We start from the raw sequence: 17,427 nt of genomic DNA on the forward strand, positions 1-17,427 counted from the left end.
CATATGGTTTTCTTTATTTTCCTATGAAGCACCACCACAGGAGACCAAGCTAAAAAATGAAGACATTTCCAGAAAAAGAAAAAAACTCACCAAAATAAACCCACAAAAAAACCCCAAGAAACACCAACAATTGTATACATTTGATATTTTGAATGGGTTCACTTTCCTGTCATTGCCACTAGTGTTATTGGAGTACCTCCAGAATATTTCACCATCACATACTTCAGTTTTGACTAGAATTTGCATTGTATTGGTACAATTCAACACTGCGACTCAAAAGACTATTGAGATATCGAATATTAAAGGGAATTGCTGAGACATAAACTACAAAATGAAAACCAAATCAGGGCAGCAAGCACGACAAAGCAAACTAAATTACCAACAGAACCAGGAAGATTAGAGACTCAGAATTTGCTAGGAGAGGCTTAGAAAGGCGCTGTCTGCTAACAGCACTGGACCAACAGACCATGGAAGAGAACTGCATGTTGAATAATGAAAGATCAATGAGCAATGAACGATCAATATTCCTCTTTGTCCGATCATACTCAACGCAACACATGCATCAGGAAAAAAAGAGAATATTTTTCCGTTTTTACATTCCTCTTAGAAAATTACAGATCTACTTCACTCAACTCTACTGGGATCCATGAGAAGTTACACCAGCTGACAGAGAGCAAGGCTCTGAAATCTTGGTTATGTTTTTGCAATTTCTGAAGACAGCGAGCACTTCCCAGTGACTTTCTGCTCCCTGACTGCAGTGTTTTGTTCTCAGAAATGATCCCATCTGCTGGGCCACCAGTAAGTTCTCTACATCTTTGTGTTAGGACAAGTATTAACTGGTTACTGTCCTCTTGCACCATGAGCTTATTCAAGCTTAAAGAGAAAGGAAAAAATCTGGTGGGTAAAGATATATAGTTAAATAAAGAAACCAAAGAAAGCTAAAATGGTGTTAAGAGAAGATACCTTAAAAGTTTGAGGGAGGTATAGCTCAGAAGGAACTGCCCTCGCACCTCATCGTTCTTGGTTCTGCAGTACAAGTATGTACTGTGTATTCAAAATGATCTGAGAGTCATTACAACGACTTCTCCAAACACCGTACCTAATATCATTAAAAAAGAAAGGCTTTGAGACAGAAGTGATGCATCTCATGGGAAGCAATCTGACTGAGTATAGTAAGGGATTACTTTGAGCATGAATTCACCATGAGCTACTGTGCTCCCATTCCACAAACTGATGCCCATGCTGATCTCATGATGTCTGTGATAAGGGTGTCTGCAGCAGCAGGTCTTGCTTCTTGAATATTGTCTTGTGCCTTGAATCTCATCTTCCTACAAAGCCAATACGTTTCCCTGTATTAATTGATGCTGCCTCATCTACAGGGGAGATTCCACTCAGGTAAGAATTCCTGACAGAATAAAGCATTGGTTATTTAAAAAGTTTGCCTTTGTTGATTATGTGATGTGTTACAAGTGATCTTCTCCATCCTATCACATAAGGATTCATAATATTAATATTTTGGAGAAAATGAATGTAAGGCTTTTCACTGTAATCCAAAACACTTTTTCCTGGAACAGTCTGATGAAACTCCAAAGGGTTAGTATATAAATAACTAGAGTCATCAGAAAAGTCTGGCCAGGAACCCACAATATGTCCTTGCCTGATAAGAGGAAGATTGATAACCTAGATGTCTGCTGCTTTAGACAATAATTACTCATTATCTGCAAGTGTCTGGATGGTAAAGAGCTTGAAACTCTTTCCATACTACTCTTTGAAGTAGCTGCACTGACCTCGTGACTGAATCAGTCCCTTTTATGTTTTCAGTTTCCTTATCTAATAATTTACTTAATGGAGCTCCTGCTCCCATGAGCGGCAGATTTCTCTAGGATGGAATTAAGAAAATAAATGTAGCTGCTTGCCTAAGGAACGAAGACCAAGATCACATCTAGCTATCTCAAGAGATCAAGCCAATGACCCATAAACCCCATCCACATGGGTACTGTACCTGTTGGGGATCAAAGGCAGGAACATTCAGTTATCCAACCAAAGAGGCTTATCATTCCCTGCTGAGTATGATCAAACATGGAAGTGAAAGGAAAGGAGGTAGAAAGAACTAGCCAAGGAATGCTATGGCCTCATGCGATTGTAAGACTTAAACAGAGCAGCGCTTTTTCCTGATGTTAAGGAGCTCAAGGAACTAACAGACACTCAGGAAAATGAAGCTGGCCATCCTGTGATTAAAGCAGATGAGGGAAGTTTGTAAAGCCTGAAAAGTAACTGGGACAGAAGACTGGGCACAGAGAAGGGACTAACGAAGGCCCAGAGCAGGTGTGCTACCTGTCCTAATGTAAGCCATTACATTGCTGACAGAAACATAGTAGATCTTGTCTCCCGGTTTTAAAAGTTATGTATTGCCTATATAAGTTATGATAGTATTTAAAAAAAAACCCAGGATGATATGAAAGAAGAAATTATTTTTAAGGGTTTGACAAAACTAAGGAAATCCTACTTGTGGTGACAACACTGTGCTTTTAACTGCATGTTATAGAAAAGATAATATTGTAGGACCAGAGGCGATGGGAACAAACTGAAACAAAGGAGGTTTGTAGAACATCAGGAAATGCTTTTTCACTGCGAGGGTGACCGAGCACTGGCACAGGTTGCCCAGAGAGGTTGTGGAGTCTCCATCCTTGGAGACATTCAAAAAACTGTCTAGACATGGTCCTGGGCAACTGGCTCTAGGTGACCCTGCTTGAGCAGGTCGTTGGACCAGGTGACCTCCAGAGGTCCCTTCTGACCTCAGCCCTTCTATGATTCTACGAGTTCACAGCAACGGGTATTGCAGAAATGTCTCTGGCAGATAAACTGACATTAGCCTAAATTTAGCTGCCAGATACATATAGACAGACATAGTAACATACAGATATCTCAGTATCTCCTTTCTTCCTGAGAGGGAAATTTTGTTCAGAAGGGACATAACCTTGGATTCCTGACATCGTTAACTCTAGGACATTTTGCACATAACTTTTTACATGCTTAGTAGATTTAATGTATTAATAGCCTATTGACCAAGGTGAAAACTAAAAAGAACTTGCCACTTTTATTCCCACCATCTAAGGAAAAATACTGATGCCAGACTACATATAAAAAGATCTATGGAGATTTCCTTTTACAGGATGAGTCTTGTAATTTTATACCTTGTAATTTTTTTAATCGAAGATAGTAAAATAAATAATGATACGAGGTTGCAGAAAGGACTGCAGGTTTGAAGTGTTATAGTGAGAGAAATTCCTTAATAAGCAGGCAAGTGTCTTCAGAATACAGCTGAGTGAGTCAGCAAACCTCCTATTTTTATTTGTGCCTTTTTGCACAAACTTGGCAAAACCCAAATTAAGTGGCAAAGAAAACTAACAGAGCTCCCAATGAAAGCAGATATTTAATGAGAAGTAAAGAGTCTCCACAGCTTCCAAAGGCATGTCTCAAGCGTTATTCGCTCAGCGAAAACTCCAGCTAGAGCATGACGGGGAATGTATTTGCCTGGATTTTTATATCATTTTACTAAGCAGCTTTAAAATACAAGTTCATATTAAGTAGAATTAGAAAAAGTCTACTTTTGGAAAAAAATATATCTCAGAGTGGCAATGAAAGAAAGCAAAACCAAAACAATGGCCATCCTTTTTACGCGTTGCTCCTTCCGCCTGTAGGAAGTTCAGATACAGTGTAATTACCCTGGTTATGATTTGATGGAAGAAAGTATTTTGGGAAGCGATGAGTCCCCTCAAACAGAAACCCACCCAGCTGCAGGTAGCAGCTGATCTCTGCAGAAGGGGGTAGGCGTGTGCACGTACAGCGCTGACAACCTGACCCGTAGGCTGTCAGGTTGCACGTGTACTTGGAGTGCCTACTGCTAGTGGCCATCAACCCCATCGGGGGGGACGTGCAGTGATCAGCTGCTAGCATCATAGGCCACTGTGCAAAGCAGTAGTCACCCCTTAAACATATACTGGCAGTAATGTGGAAAACTTTGTCAAATCCTGAGAAAAGCATATGTGTTTGGACGTCTCCATACAATATTATTCCGGTAGGGCCATTCATATTATGCATAGATGCATCAAATAAGTATATGAACAAAAAAGAGAGATCTGTGAGGATACGCATGCATTTTTCCATGAAAGGAATGCATTTGCTTCCTTCAGATTCCAATATCAGTGTCCTCCCTATGTAACAACGTCTTGGTGCGGAAGAGCGAGATGAACAAACTTCCATATTCACCTGAAACAGCCTCTTCCAAAATGAGTTCTGCTTGTATATAAGCTGTCAATCTCCTTCTGTACCAGAATATACATCAAAGTCAAGATACGCAGATGTTATCTATCCCAGGTTAAATTTTTGCATTGAACATATCCTTCCTCATACCTCAGATCAGTATCCTGTTCTATTGATAAGCTTTCATTTGGACCTGCTAATGTATTTGTCACCAATATGCTCCTTTTTTGATTTGTTATAGATTGTCTTCGTTCTAACAATAATTGCACAGACCAAATACTGTATTAGTCATTGTAAAAAAAAAAAAAAACAAACCACAAGTTTACTTTGCAGATGGGTAATACACAGCAAGGCTTTGGTCCAAAGTGTTTTATCTTGACATAGAAAAATTATATGCAAATATAATGTCATACTTTTTTTTTTTTTGTTAGAATTTGGCTTTCGGAGGAACTCCTGCAACTGAAATAGTGCTAAAAATGTCCTGCAGATTAAGATTTATTATGTGCATGTGTTGATTTTATGTGTACGTATCAATGAGAAACTATATTCCCTGAAATAATGAAAACTTTCAGCCTCTCTCAGCTATTAATCCTTGAAGTTACATACTGATGCTTTCTTTTTGTGTTCGAAATTTTTGAAAGCAGTCTAGGGCATTCAGACACATATAATCTATTAATTCTAGTGGCAGACATTTATGTAAATCCCCTACACAATTTTTTAAAAATTATTCAGGCTTCCTTTTATCTGCTCACTTTCCCTTCATAATGGCATTGGTTAAGCACTGCCTGTGTTAAAAGTGTTACCTCTCAGTCACCGAAGAGGATTAGACAGCTTTATACTAGAGGAACCAAAAGGGTGAGACAGCTAGGAAAGAATTATGCAAGTGTATCAACTGCACTGTATTTTTTTCTAGAAGAGATGGTATCTTCAGAAGTGTGTGAGCTTGCCTGGTGCACAGGCTGCCTCATATATTCTGGGATTCTTCTGGCATTAAAATAATGCTAATGGGAAAAAAACCCCACTATTGCTAGTAGTATCAATAGCAACATTATTTTAATGCAGTTTGCTCTTTTTCTCTCTTTCAGTCCATCATAAAGTTCTTCTTGAAAGATTTCAAGTAAAACAAACAAAAAAATATTTTCCCATTCTTTATACAATTACAATTTCTTGGAGAAACGAAAAAAATTAAAATCTCCCTTAGGAATAACCTCTTCTTTTAAGAGTTCTCTATCTTTTATTTCAGTCATTTTATATCCAGAAGCTGCAGCAGTGGAAAGGAGAGGTCAAAAGGTGGAAACATCAATGCTTATGTAATCCCCAAAGAGGATTATTCCACTCACAAAATGGCTAGTATGACACGTGAAATTAAGGATATTCATTCTGTGTCTGCACATCACTTGTAATGGAACTGGTGAATCTTTAGAAAAATAGAGCAATAGAACAACTGAGCTTTTCCCATAGTATCAGCGTGGATAGTATTAAAGTTCAAATCAGTTTTTCTAACCCAGGACTTGCCAAAGAGCTCAGCGGATCCTTTCTTCCTCTCACCACCATACACTTCTGCCAACTAAAGGATGACAGGTACAGATTTATTAGAAATGGAAGAAGGGGCATCACTTGGATTTTAGCACTCCTGTTAGTCCTGGCAAATATGCATGCATTGCTTTCTCATTTGGACCAGGGTTACACCCATTCCCAGATGAATAAAACACATTTATCATGTTTCTGTAGCAGGATTACACAATCTGATGTGGTCTACAATATAAGAATAATAGAAGTATAATGATTTTCAAGCACAGTGTATATGTAGCACTTTGTAGGACAGAAATCAGTGGACAGATACTGTTGGTAGTAATTTCATATGTCAATGAATGCAATAGTCAAAGGCATTTTATAAGTTTGGTGGGCTCAAAAATAAATCACATGCCTCTGAAGATCTACTGGATGTGCCAGCTCAACTTCCAATAAAACTTTAGGGGAAAAAAGTAACTTCTTAGCCTCAGGGCTAACATTTTGAAATGAATGCCTCATTAAATTGGTATTTATGTATCACATACAAATGCCCAAATGCTTAAAAACCAAACAGGATACCTTCTGAGACATAACGTTGATAACTGCATTTCCCCATACATGCATGTCTTCATAGTGAATGTGAAAAATTCCCACTGAGACTTAACATCAAGGCATTGTCTTTATACAATAGGACAAGACGGTATAGTACTTTCACCCAATCAAACTAGTTACCATCAGGAAAGCGATGAAAGAATTGCCCTAAAAAGTAAACCAGGCTCAACTGTTATCTTGAATTTTATTGATTTGTTCTAAGTTTAGAAATATTTTCAAAATCTAATAAATGAGTTCTCAAATATTTTCTCAATTCACTCCAAATAATATGAGAGAAAAAAATGGATCTTTGGATTATAACTGAAAAGTAGGACGAGCTGGAATAGAATGCCTTGATTGAGCATCTCCTTGCTCGTTGTACATACTTAATCATATTGTCGATGCATTTTAATAATGTCTTATTTATTAAAAAAGTAGATGGCAAGATTACTTGTGTTGGTGTCACATCATTTATATCTTGCTCTGCTCTTGCCTGGTTTCCCTTCAGAGACAGAATGTCAACCAGTTTCTGCAGTGACAAAACAATATGGTTTCATTTGATTGTCACTGGTGATATTTTTGGCTCATTTTTCATGGCTTTGTCACCCTGGATTCATAAAGATGCTCCTTCTCCTCGTTTGGATATTGGTTTTCAGCAGCAATTTTTCATACTTGACTTGACCAATGTGATTTTCACTGCTGTATGCTGACTTGTCCTATGATATGACTACCTGTATCAATTCAGAGGACTTAAAATACTATCTCAAATTTGACTGCAGATAGTTCTGTGAAAACAGAGGGTTATTCCACTACCAGAAGCATTCAGATACATTTATATCACCAACTTGCTGTCATCTGTAGGGGTTTTTGAGAAAGAAATACATATCAGGTTAATATTCCTACCTTCCAGCTCCCAGCAGCCAAGTTCTGCAGTGCTCCTGCTGCCCCCTCCAGCGTGTCTGGATTTGAGCACTCAGAAAGAAGTGTGAGGTAGGGTTTGACTATTGAAGGGTGCCACAGCATCTGGATTCCTTTGGGTGGTTCTGCACAGTCTGGGAGAGGTCCTACGCCATCCCACTGTTGGAAAGCACAAATCAGATTGTCAGCAAGGAACAGTGAAATACTTGACAGTTGCCTCAGTTGAAGCCATAACATCTACATCTGCATATGTGAAGGCATCTGCCCGCAAGCAGCCGTTCTCAATTTTAGCATATCATGTGACTCTTCAGAGAGAAACCAAATTTCCTACTCAATACTCCTTACAGAGGAGCATTGGCAGAAATCACAGTGTTTTAGCTAGCTGACATAACAACATAACAAAAACATTTTTTGCTGCATTTATTTTTTTGGGCGCGAACAGAAGCCCAATGAACGTCAATGTATCTTAAGAAGTAAACCTAGAACTTGCATATGAAGAGAATTTCATTTTTCACATCCTGCTCAGTTCTCCGCATTCTCTCTCTTCCTATGAGAGGGGAAAAAACCCCATGAAACACTCATGTAGAAAACTAAATCATGCAGAGCCACGAGCCCTCCATCCCCTGAAAGGCCCAAGTGTGACAAGTCTTCTCCAACTGCTCAACTTCTTCTGGCTTCTCACTGTGCGAGTTCTGGAGGCGTTCAGCCATACAGCCAGCCAGCTGTACAGTCTGAGACTCTGATGTAGTAGGTAGAACCACCTCTCACAAAACAGACTCTTCCTCTCATCACACACCGAGTTTTGCCATGAAAATAACCCCAGTCGATATCCAAAATGGGCAATATTAACAGCTGGACAAGCAGCAGGTTATTGCACAAAAGCCACTCCTACCAGAAAGATAAACTTTATTCCAGGAGAACAGTGATTCACCGCTCCTGTGGAATGTACAACACTTGAACCTAAGTATGAAGTATCTTAAAAAGAAGGTAATTCAAGGACATTTTTGCTTTTTTTAAACAAAAGTAAGATGTGGAATGCACTTTTAATAGTATTTTAAATGTGATTTTTATCTGTATATGTGACATATATTTTTATTTGCTTTGAACAGATAAAGGGATTTAGAAAATTCATAGCCTTAATACCAGTCTTAAAAGCAAGCCTCGACTTTTTAATACAATCTCTTTTCTAACACCTCTGACATGCACAGATTGCACGATACGATACAAAGTAAACCTTTTAATGCCATTACTGTGATTATGTAGATAAAAAATGTGCATCATGACATTAAACATCTACTTAGCCATACAAAGATAGCACAGGCCAAATTAACTCCCTGTTTAGATCTGCAACAGTTAACTTTCCTAGCTGAGTTAATTAGTTCTGAGTCAAACAACACAACGATACTTGCACTGGGCAAAGACCTAGATCCTCTTGTTTTCAGGAAGTATCAATCATAATTTTATTTAAGCTAACTTCAAAAATCTACATATAATTTAAGGGACAATCAACCAAGCCTTATCTAATAACAACTAACATAGCTTAATTTTAACAAGGTTTTGCTAGATTACTGTCACTGAGAATCCAGAACACTGTTTTTTCTAAATTAAAGCAGAAAAACCACCAAAATGGAAAGCTAGTGGGACCATTTAATACACATGAGCAGTTACTCAAAACCAGAAAGCTGCTCAGATATGAAACTCACTGCACTGGACAAAAGTTACCATAGTTTAAAAGAACTGGCACAGCAATACTCAGTGGTGGCTGAGAAACATCAGGAAAATTGCTTTCTGGAGAAACAATCCCTTCCAACGACACTATTATAGGGCTGTGCCTTTGCATTTTTTAAATACATTCCTGCCTTTAAACCATTAGGCTGACTTCACTGTATGTGACTCAGTTCTCCTTTTTTCTCCATATAAATCACCATGCTTGCCAGAAATGACTTCTCATCAGCTCATAAAAAATACATAAAAACCTGCTTCTTATTTTAACTCTCGGAATTCAATCATTTGCGCTGTCAGAATTTTTTGGAAAGCAAATGAGAAACACGTCTTACAGGTCAAATCTGACCTCACATCAGATTTGGGCTTTGTACCTTTGCAAGTCCACTAATGAACGACTTGTGATGTCCAAGGGCACAAATTCAGGTCTCCATCCATCTAATTCCAATTTGCACGAATTACGGACACATTACGCAACTGAACACTGTTTGCACAGGGTACTGATTATATTATTTCAGGGATAAAGTACCTACAACATATCAAATGTATCAGATCGACCCAATACATCTTTTGCGCACATGTGGGGATATGACTTTTTTTTTAAACTCAGATATTTACAATCCCAAAGACTGCTGAAAATCAGCTGATATAAATAGAGCTGTATATATGTTCATGCTGTGCTGGTACTTACAAAGCACTACAAATGATACTTGCAGATAAATTAATATTTAATGTGGTTTTGCCATTCTGCCCAGTAAAGAGAAAACATTTGAAAAAAGAATGTGAGACAAATTACAGCATTTCCCTGCCCTTCTTGCTACTCACTTTTAGCACATGATTGTATTAATTTATCACCAACTGTGGGGGAAGAGGTTTTTCTCAAGACACTGTGATGCCCCAGGGTCCTTGTAAGGGTGATGGAAGTCTTTGGCACCGCCCCTGCATGTGCAGTGAAGGTGCAGTAAATCCAGTGACATTGGCTAACGTCCTGCGCTATTCTTCAAACGTGGTGTGTGTGCCCAGAGCGGCTGAGCGGGACGCACAGGGAGGGTGTCACTGCCAGCCACACATAGCATACGTGCCGTGCCTACGGTAGCCTCTTCAAGGTCGCACGATAAAGAGCGACAGAAAAGATGCTCCTGTAGCCACTTTCTGGGAGGTAGAGGGCACAAGCAACCATGACCTGGCACACGCTCCCTGTCTCCGTGTTTCAGCTCCAATCTGCTCCTGCATGTGTGATCTCAGCTAACCCTTCGCTGAAGGGCTTCATGGCTTCTGGCGCCTTCTGCGTAGCTGAGACCAGCGCCTGCAGCTGTACAGCCCAGCTGCTGCAGGGCGTGCAGGAGCGATACAGGTCACAAAAGAAGCTATTGCAAAGGAGATTTTCCTGGTCTTCACCCATCTTATTTTGTATTTCATAAATATAAACATCAATTGCCTGAGTGAAAAAAATATCTTCCCCAAAACAATATTACAGCCCATTTTCTCGAATGGTGGCTAAAGCATGGCAGAAGTTGCTTTGTAGTTTGCATTGCTCAATATTAATGAACCAAGGCAGCATGCTAAACAACTCTACCCAGTGAATTCCTGGAACAGTTACTGTATTGGTGCAGACCATCAGGAATGATCAGTAAGGTCTTTTCAAGATAGGCTGTGGATGTATTAGGATCCTCTGAAAAAGAGGACGACTGCATGCAATTACTCTTCCTAGCTTATGCTAAGGAGAAAAAAAAAAAGTCATAAACAAATATTCCTTCCAGGCTTCCCTCCTTCAGCTGAAATTACCCACATATATTGTGGCTGAAGCTGACAAACTGTTTGTTACGTGGGTGAGATACAAATCTCTCATTTCCTGAAACTGGTGCAAAGAAAGGATGAAAGTCACAAAGAGTAAAAAGCCGAATACAAAGATCTTTACGAACAGACTTTTGAGAGTAAGAGTACTCTAATAAAGTTTCCAAAGTTTTCACATTACTAAGGAACTATGAGAGGAGAAAAAGATCACTCATCAAGATGCTCCCCCGTGCCACACAACAGGTTATCTACCACCTTCTTTCTCATTTTAATGAAAGCAAATCCATGTTTATAGTGTAATTGTACTGAATACGAGGGAAGGCTTCAACTCAGTAAGAGAAGTGCATTCTCCATATTTTGGTGCTTGCACTAACAACCTCAGGTTGGTGGGGTTTGTTCTTAAGGAGTATCGCATGATAGGTTTTCTTGTGATAACAAAACAACAGTGTTTTATTTTCGTTTATTAAATATGAGAATTTTCCTTTGCCTCAATCTGTGAAAAATACCACTACTAAAAAAAGAAAACCTAGGAAAAAACTCAAACAAAACCCAGCAACGACTAAAACCATCCTGATCTCTCTCCAATGATCCTAGACATTTGAGACAGTCTGATAAGGCTGTAGCTATGCTCTTTGTAGCAGCAGTGACAAAATTTATATCAGCAATTAAACAGTGCTCACCAAAAGCATTTTTGAAATGCCAAAGACTTCTAAACTAACAGGCCCCCTAAGGGGACAATGATTTCTCACCCTGCATATCTCAGTGGCTGTGGCAGTCTATGCCTGCTATCCCTAGGCATGTCAGTCCAACAACCTCTTCCGGAAACTTTTGTCCAAGAGATGCATTGGCCAACGCTGTCAAGAGCAGAAATCTAAAGTTAAGCAACAAAAATTCGTCAAAATCATGGAGTTTGCTTTCAGGGGTGATGGGAATCCATGCAGCTGGTACAAAGGAGACAGGAATGCCACTATTTAAATCAAGTCAAATTTCAGTTTAGACATCCAAGCCTAAAGAAAGGTGGTGAATATAAATGAAGGTGTCTACCGACACAGAGACGACAGGAGTAGGATGGGAGAGGGCAGAGCTGCTGTGGCCCAGCAACGTGTAGTCCCAACAGAACTGGGCAATTTTTGGATACAGTTTATTGTGTAAATAACGGTAACCTCCCCAATTTGATGCAACACTGTTTACAATTTTGGAAAAGGTGTTCAGAATGCTTTCAAAACATTCCAATGTTTTGAATCTTTATTATTAATCAGAGACATGAATAAATCTAAATTATACTTCAGATTATATATTACATTCTTAAAATAATTGTCAATGCCTTTATTCAACTTATTTATATGATTACACTTAGCTAAGAAAAATAATTTCATTCCATTTGTGCATTTTGTCTTTGCTTAAAACCAGACCCTTCCCAAATAAGAGAGGATGGATTTCAATCCAGGGACAACCATCCTTGGCATCTCACTACATCTCCTTCTTCTCGCCCCTCTTCTTTCCACAGGAAACTGAAGCTAACGGGCTTTGCACTATATTCCACAAATTGACAAACAAAAATTATATTTAATAACCCTGTAGTTTTGACTTTGAAAACAACTTGGTCATGCGTGATACTGAGAGATTCCCAGGGTATATGAGATTTTTCTGCATAGGCAAGCAAGAATTTAGAAATGGTTGCTAAGAAGCTCTGTAAGGAGCTGATCAAGAGAGTTGATTTCTTGCTAATCAACACTTGGCATAACCACCTTGTGCAAGGCAAGCGAAGCATCAAGTGGAAATAATATCCTTCCTGAGCAGAACATACTGGCAACACAGCCTTTCATCTCTAATCTCAGTTTAGATTATTAGCTAAACCCAGGAGCCACCACCATTTCTGTTTCTGTGCTGATTAGTTTGGTATGGCTCGGCAGAATGTTGAAATATACTTGGTAAAATAGTAGTCTCACCACATGAAAAGGCATTATCTGACAGCTTTATTTTTTATTCTTTTTGAAATATTATTGCCTTAAACCTGCTGTTTCACCTGGATAGAAGAATTTACAGCCCATTTAGCAAGCACGCTAAAGAGGTGTGCCAGTCAATTCATAATGATATATAACTTGAAATGTTGCTGTTATACCTTAAGGCTCCTGACAGAAGGTGAAAGAGAAGGTCAGACTCATTTCAAAAGTGTCACTTCCAATCAAAAATCAGATTTTGGGCTAGATTCTGGGTTGACAAGAATGATCACAGATGGGGAACTTGAGAAGAGCATGAAGCCAAGAAGTCAGCCTGTTTCTTCTTAATGAAGAAAGGAAAAGAAATGAAATAGTGCCACATGTGTATATAATGGGCTGCATAACAAGAAATAAAATAAGGATTAATGACAACTCCCTGGCTCTTTTACTGGAATTGGACCATACATCTTATTTCCCCTAACTGCTTTTTGTCATAACCCTCGTTTCTCATACAGCTCAAAGAATAAACCTGTTGGCAGCAGTGAGCATACCAACAGCAGCGACAAAATTTTCAGCAGTGCAAAAATCAGTTTCCATCTGAAGAGTGACATGATACACGAGAGGGAGGTCGATGTCTACAATGTCCTAGTTGGAGATGAAGGCTTCTACAGCTGGAGGGCTTTGTGGGGTGAGGACTCAGTAAGAGCTGATCACAGGTAAGCAGCAGAGAGAATGTAACGAACAATGGCGATGAGAGGGAATTACAGTCCTCGAAGTCTGAGACGGAAATAAAGTCAGGTGAGTCTCACTTATTTTTCCCGAAGCCTTTATAGAAGTTTTGCTTTTGTTTTTTCCATAGGTAATACCAATGCTATATCTGGCTTTTATCACAAGTCTTTAGAAGGTTTGCGTCTCTTCTGGCATTAAACTTGCATGACAAAGCATAAACCTTAGAACCTGTCTGAGCTCTGGTAAACCACCGAAGAGAGGAAGGATTGCGGGCTCTTTCATCATCACTCACCTTTACTCTGAAACTAAGAGAACACTTCTTTCCTGTGAACCTAAGGGAACTCCTTACGTAAAGTCATTTGAAAGGTGACATCAGACTAAACTATGAACTGAACAAAGAAACATCTCTTATTTGATTTCAAGATGTAGAGAAGTTGTCATTGGTATAGACAACTGATGTCAAAAATATATTCCAATGGGTTCTTGGAAGGCCTTTCAAAGAAAACTACGTTTTCTATTACCACTCAGTTCTGTTCTTCTCCTCAAGTAACTTATGTGTGACTACAACTGAAATATAACCTAGAGAAACAGGGATAATTGTTTCCTAAATCATAGAACAAAGAAATTAACTTCTGATTTCTTTACAGAGAAAACCAATGAGCAAGTGACTTTAATGTTCCATAAGGTTTCTCCTGTTTAGCATTTAAGAAACAAACTCCTTAGCTGTGCATGGGGTTTTTTTTTCTTTTTAAGTATAGAAAACTGCGACTTCATCCACATCTGCTGTCTAAAAGGAAACATCTCGTATTATTACCCAATTACAGTAGTTTTGCTACTAGCAGCTTTTAGATTAAGTTGAAAACTTTTATTCAGAAATTAAAGCCCACCCCATAAATGCCTCTATTGATCACTTCAGAAGGAGTTCAAGAAAATACACACTTGAGAAACCAAGTGAAGGACTGAACCAGCATACTGTAAAAGGAAAATTTCACAACTGCATTCACTAAAATCTGAACATTTTTCCCCTGCACTGTTTTGTAAACCTTATCTTCTGAGGAACACTGAGACAGTCAATTTTATTCTATGAGAACCCCATGCACTGCCAAATAAAGAATGAAACCTATACCCTCAACACATATTTTCTGGGGACATAAAATGTTATCAGGCTGCAGAACTGGAAAGTACTCCCCTGTACTGAGGTGTCACCACTCTGAGAGATGCGGCTGTGCCCTGTGCTTTGCCTGACAGGAAAGGCAAAACTCTCAAGTGCTAAAGGAATCAAACAGGTAAATGACTGGAGTTTTAATACTGGGCTGAACTCCACTTTGTGTATCTGTAAGTGACAATAATAAGGAGCCTAAAGAAAGATTTGGTTTTACATTTGTGAAGAACTTTTCCAACAGGTAACTAGGTTTGTATTGCCTAGCATGAATGATCTATTAAAAGTAGCCTGAAGCTCAATGCCATCTCTTCACAGGGCATCTGGGTAACTGACTACTTTTGTATCTTGGTCGTCTTTCATTTCTTCGAGGTTTCCTTCCACAGGTTCCAAATCCGTGGTGGCATGCAGTGCTTTCAGTGTTTCAGATGTTGTAAATCATTGCATCCTATGAAGATTCCATAGGTACGCCTTGGTTATTTACATGTAAAACACTGTCCATCACGAACGTGATCTTCAGAACTATATTATAAGATATTTTAGAGCATAAAAGCTTCCCTGCTGAGGCACTTAAAGGAATGAGCACTCTAAAAAGAGCATCCCAAGGATGCATCTCCATGGAGCAGGAGATCTGTTCTGAGGGACAGAACAAGCAGCAGGAACAGCTTAAACACTGCAACTGAAAAGAGATTATGAAAGGCATTACCTGGAAAAATTGAAGTGTCTTGCAGAAAAACAATGAGATTACTATAAAAGAATATGTACACATGAAATACACAGGGCAGCAGCCAGCACACAGGGTGACAATGTATGGTGAAAAGACATGTGAAAACTTTCTCCTGCAACCTGGAGAAAATGTTGATGAGCTCAGTTTAGATGGGGTGAATTCTGACTAACCTAAGGAACACAAGATGATCCTGTTGCTTGAGACTCTTGCCTGGAAAAAGACAAACCCAACAAAACACCCAAGAATACTGATTTTTCTTGACACACAGAGCAACAGTAAACAGAGTATTCCTGACTGTGACACAGTCCACAAGGACATGATCTGGGCTTCCAGTTAGTCCTACTTTTCAGTAGTAATGAATGTACCAGGGTCCTGAAAAACCGCAAGACAATGACAGAGCCAAAGAAGCAGAAAGAACTTTTTTTTTTTTTTTTTTACATAATTGGACTGGGTAGTTTCCAGAAAGAAAGCCAACTGAATATAGCTGTGTGCTCATTTTGGCAAAATAAATGGAAAAAAAATTACCTTTACCTTTACCTCAGTATGAGTTGGGGGTCAAGCTCTATGCTTTTAATATAAAGGAACAGTTACATGAAAAACATTCTTCTGTTTTTCTTCTCTACTTATGAGAGTAACTTGGGAGAGCTGTTTCTGGCATGGTGATCTTGCTGATAGACCTCAGTCACATTTGTTTTTAGTAGCATTCTAGTTCACTTGATAACATATTTCAAAATGTTTGGTATGGTCAGCAACAGTCAAGGATCACGGGGCAGGAATAACGCACTCTGCAGAAGGCTCACAAGGCTCCCTTGAACTCCTGAACTGAATATTAGCCACAGGTGAGAACCGGTGTATGGCAAGATGGGGTAGGCTGTCCAGATTTAAAGGAAATCAAATGAAAGAAGAAAAATAATTAGAAAAATATTTCTAATGTTTGTAAAGCAAAGTGGTCTTGTGCACCACAAAATTACTTCTGGAAAGAGTAAATTTATTTCCCTGATGCAGAAAAGCCTATTGAACATAAACCTGAAAATATGTGCATAGTTTTATTTTTCTTTGGATTTTAAAGATTATATTAAACCCTTCCATTACACAAACACAAGCAGATCTGAAGAGACCTTTACCATGCTGCACACTGATAATGAACGCTCATAGAAACAGACAAAAGATATCTAAGAGCAAGCAGAAGCACGTATATTGTAAAGGAAATCAGCCAAAAGAGAATAGTTCATTGGCCTGGAGGAGGAGGAGGAGGAGGATCTTTTATAGGGACCCTTTAAAGTACAGAGAAGTCTGACAGGCACAATGAAACAGTCAGTGGTGCAGAGTTAAAAGTACAAACCTGAGATCCAGAAATCACAGAAGGAATATAAAAGGAAGAGCTAGAATAGACTTTATACATAGCGTGTGTGCGCGTGTGTGCACGTGTGTTTTGGTAAACAGAGCACCAAAAGAGCAAGGCGAGTTGCAGTATGACCCATTCATACCCAGACACGCTATTTTTGTTGCTGCACTTTGAATAACTGCAAGCGTAGTGTGTGGGAACTGTTAATTCAGAAACAGGGATGATGGCTGCTTTATGGGGTAAAATCAGCTTGCTTTGGCACTTTTTATCTCGCTGTAGCCTAATACAGAAATCCCAACAAAAGGCCATAATAAATTCAAGTTATCTGATGACTGCGGTGCTTAACTAGAAGAGTAGGTGAAATTAAAGTCTTACTAGTCATGAGTGCTGCATTTTTGAGTACCCAAATCTTAGCTTGTTAATGTTCCTATAACTTTTCCACGTTAACACAATTTTCCTTTATGAACTCAGGAATATTTTCAACACTCATTTACATCATTTATGCAAATACCCTGTGCGCCTAAGTGCTTACTCAAATGAATTATTTTCTTTGAGCAATCTGAAACAGAAATAAACGCCAATGGAAATGACTAAGTCTAGGAAGAGACTGAGAACTGCCTGCTGTCAGCACAGGTGTCTTGGTTTCAGCTGGGATAGAGTTAATTTTCTTCCTAGTAGCTGGTATAGTGCTGTGTTTTGGGTTTAGGATGAGAATAACCTTGATGAT

At 39.0% G+C, this 17,427-nt stretch overlaps 1 protein-coding gene across 1 annotated transcript in view; it reads right to left on the reverse strand.

The window, feature by feature from the left end:
* The window catches only part of CTNND2 (catenin delta 2), a gene marked incomplete at both ends in the record, with an annotated part of 558,729 nt that overhangs the window by 82,767 nt on the left and 458,535 nt on the right, over positions 1-17,427 (reverse strand). The window contains one exon of the mRNA XM_082315082.1: positions 7,270-7,443. Within this exon, the coding sequence (XP_082171208.1) occupies positions 7,270-7,443 (174 nt within the window). The remainder of the gene's footprint in view (positions 1-7,269; positions 7,444-17,427) is intronic.

This window comes from Platalea leucorodia (assembly GCF_965183815.1).
Source record: "Platalea leucorodia genome assembly, chromosome: 1".
Classification (NCBI taxonomy): Eukaryota; Metazoa; Chordata; class Aves; order Pelecaniformes; family Threskiornithidae; genus Platalea; species Platalea leucorodia.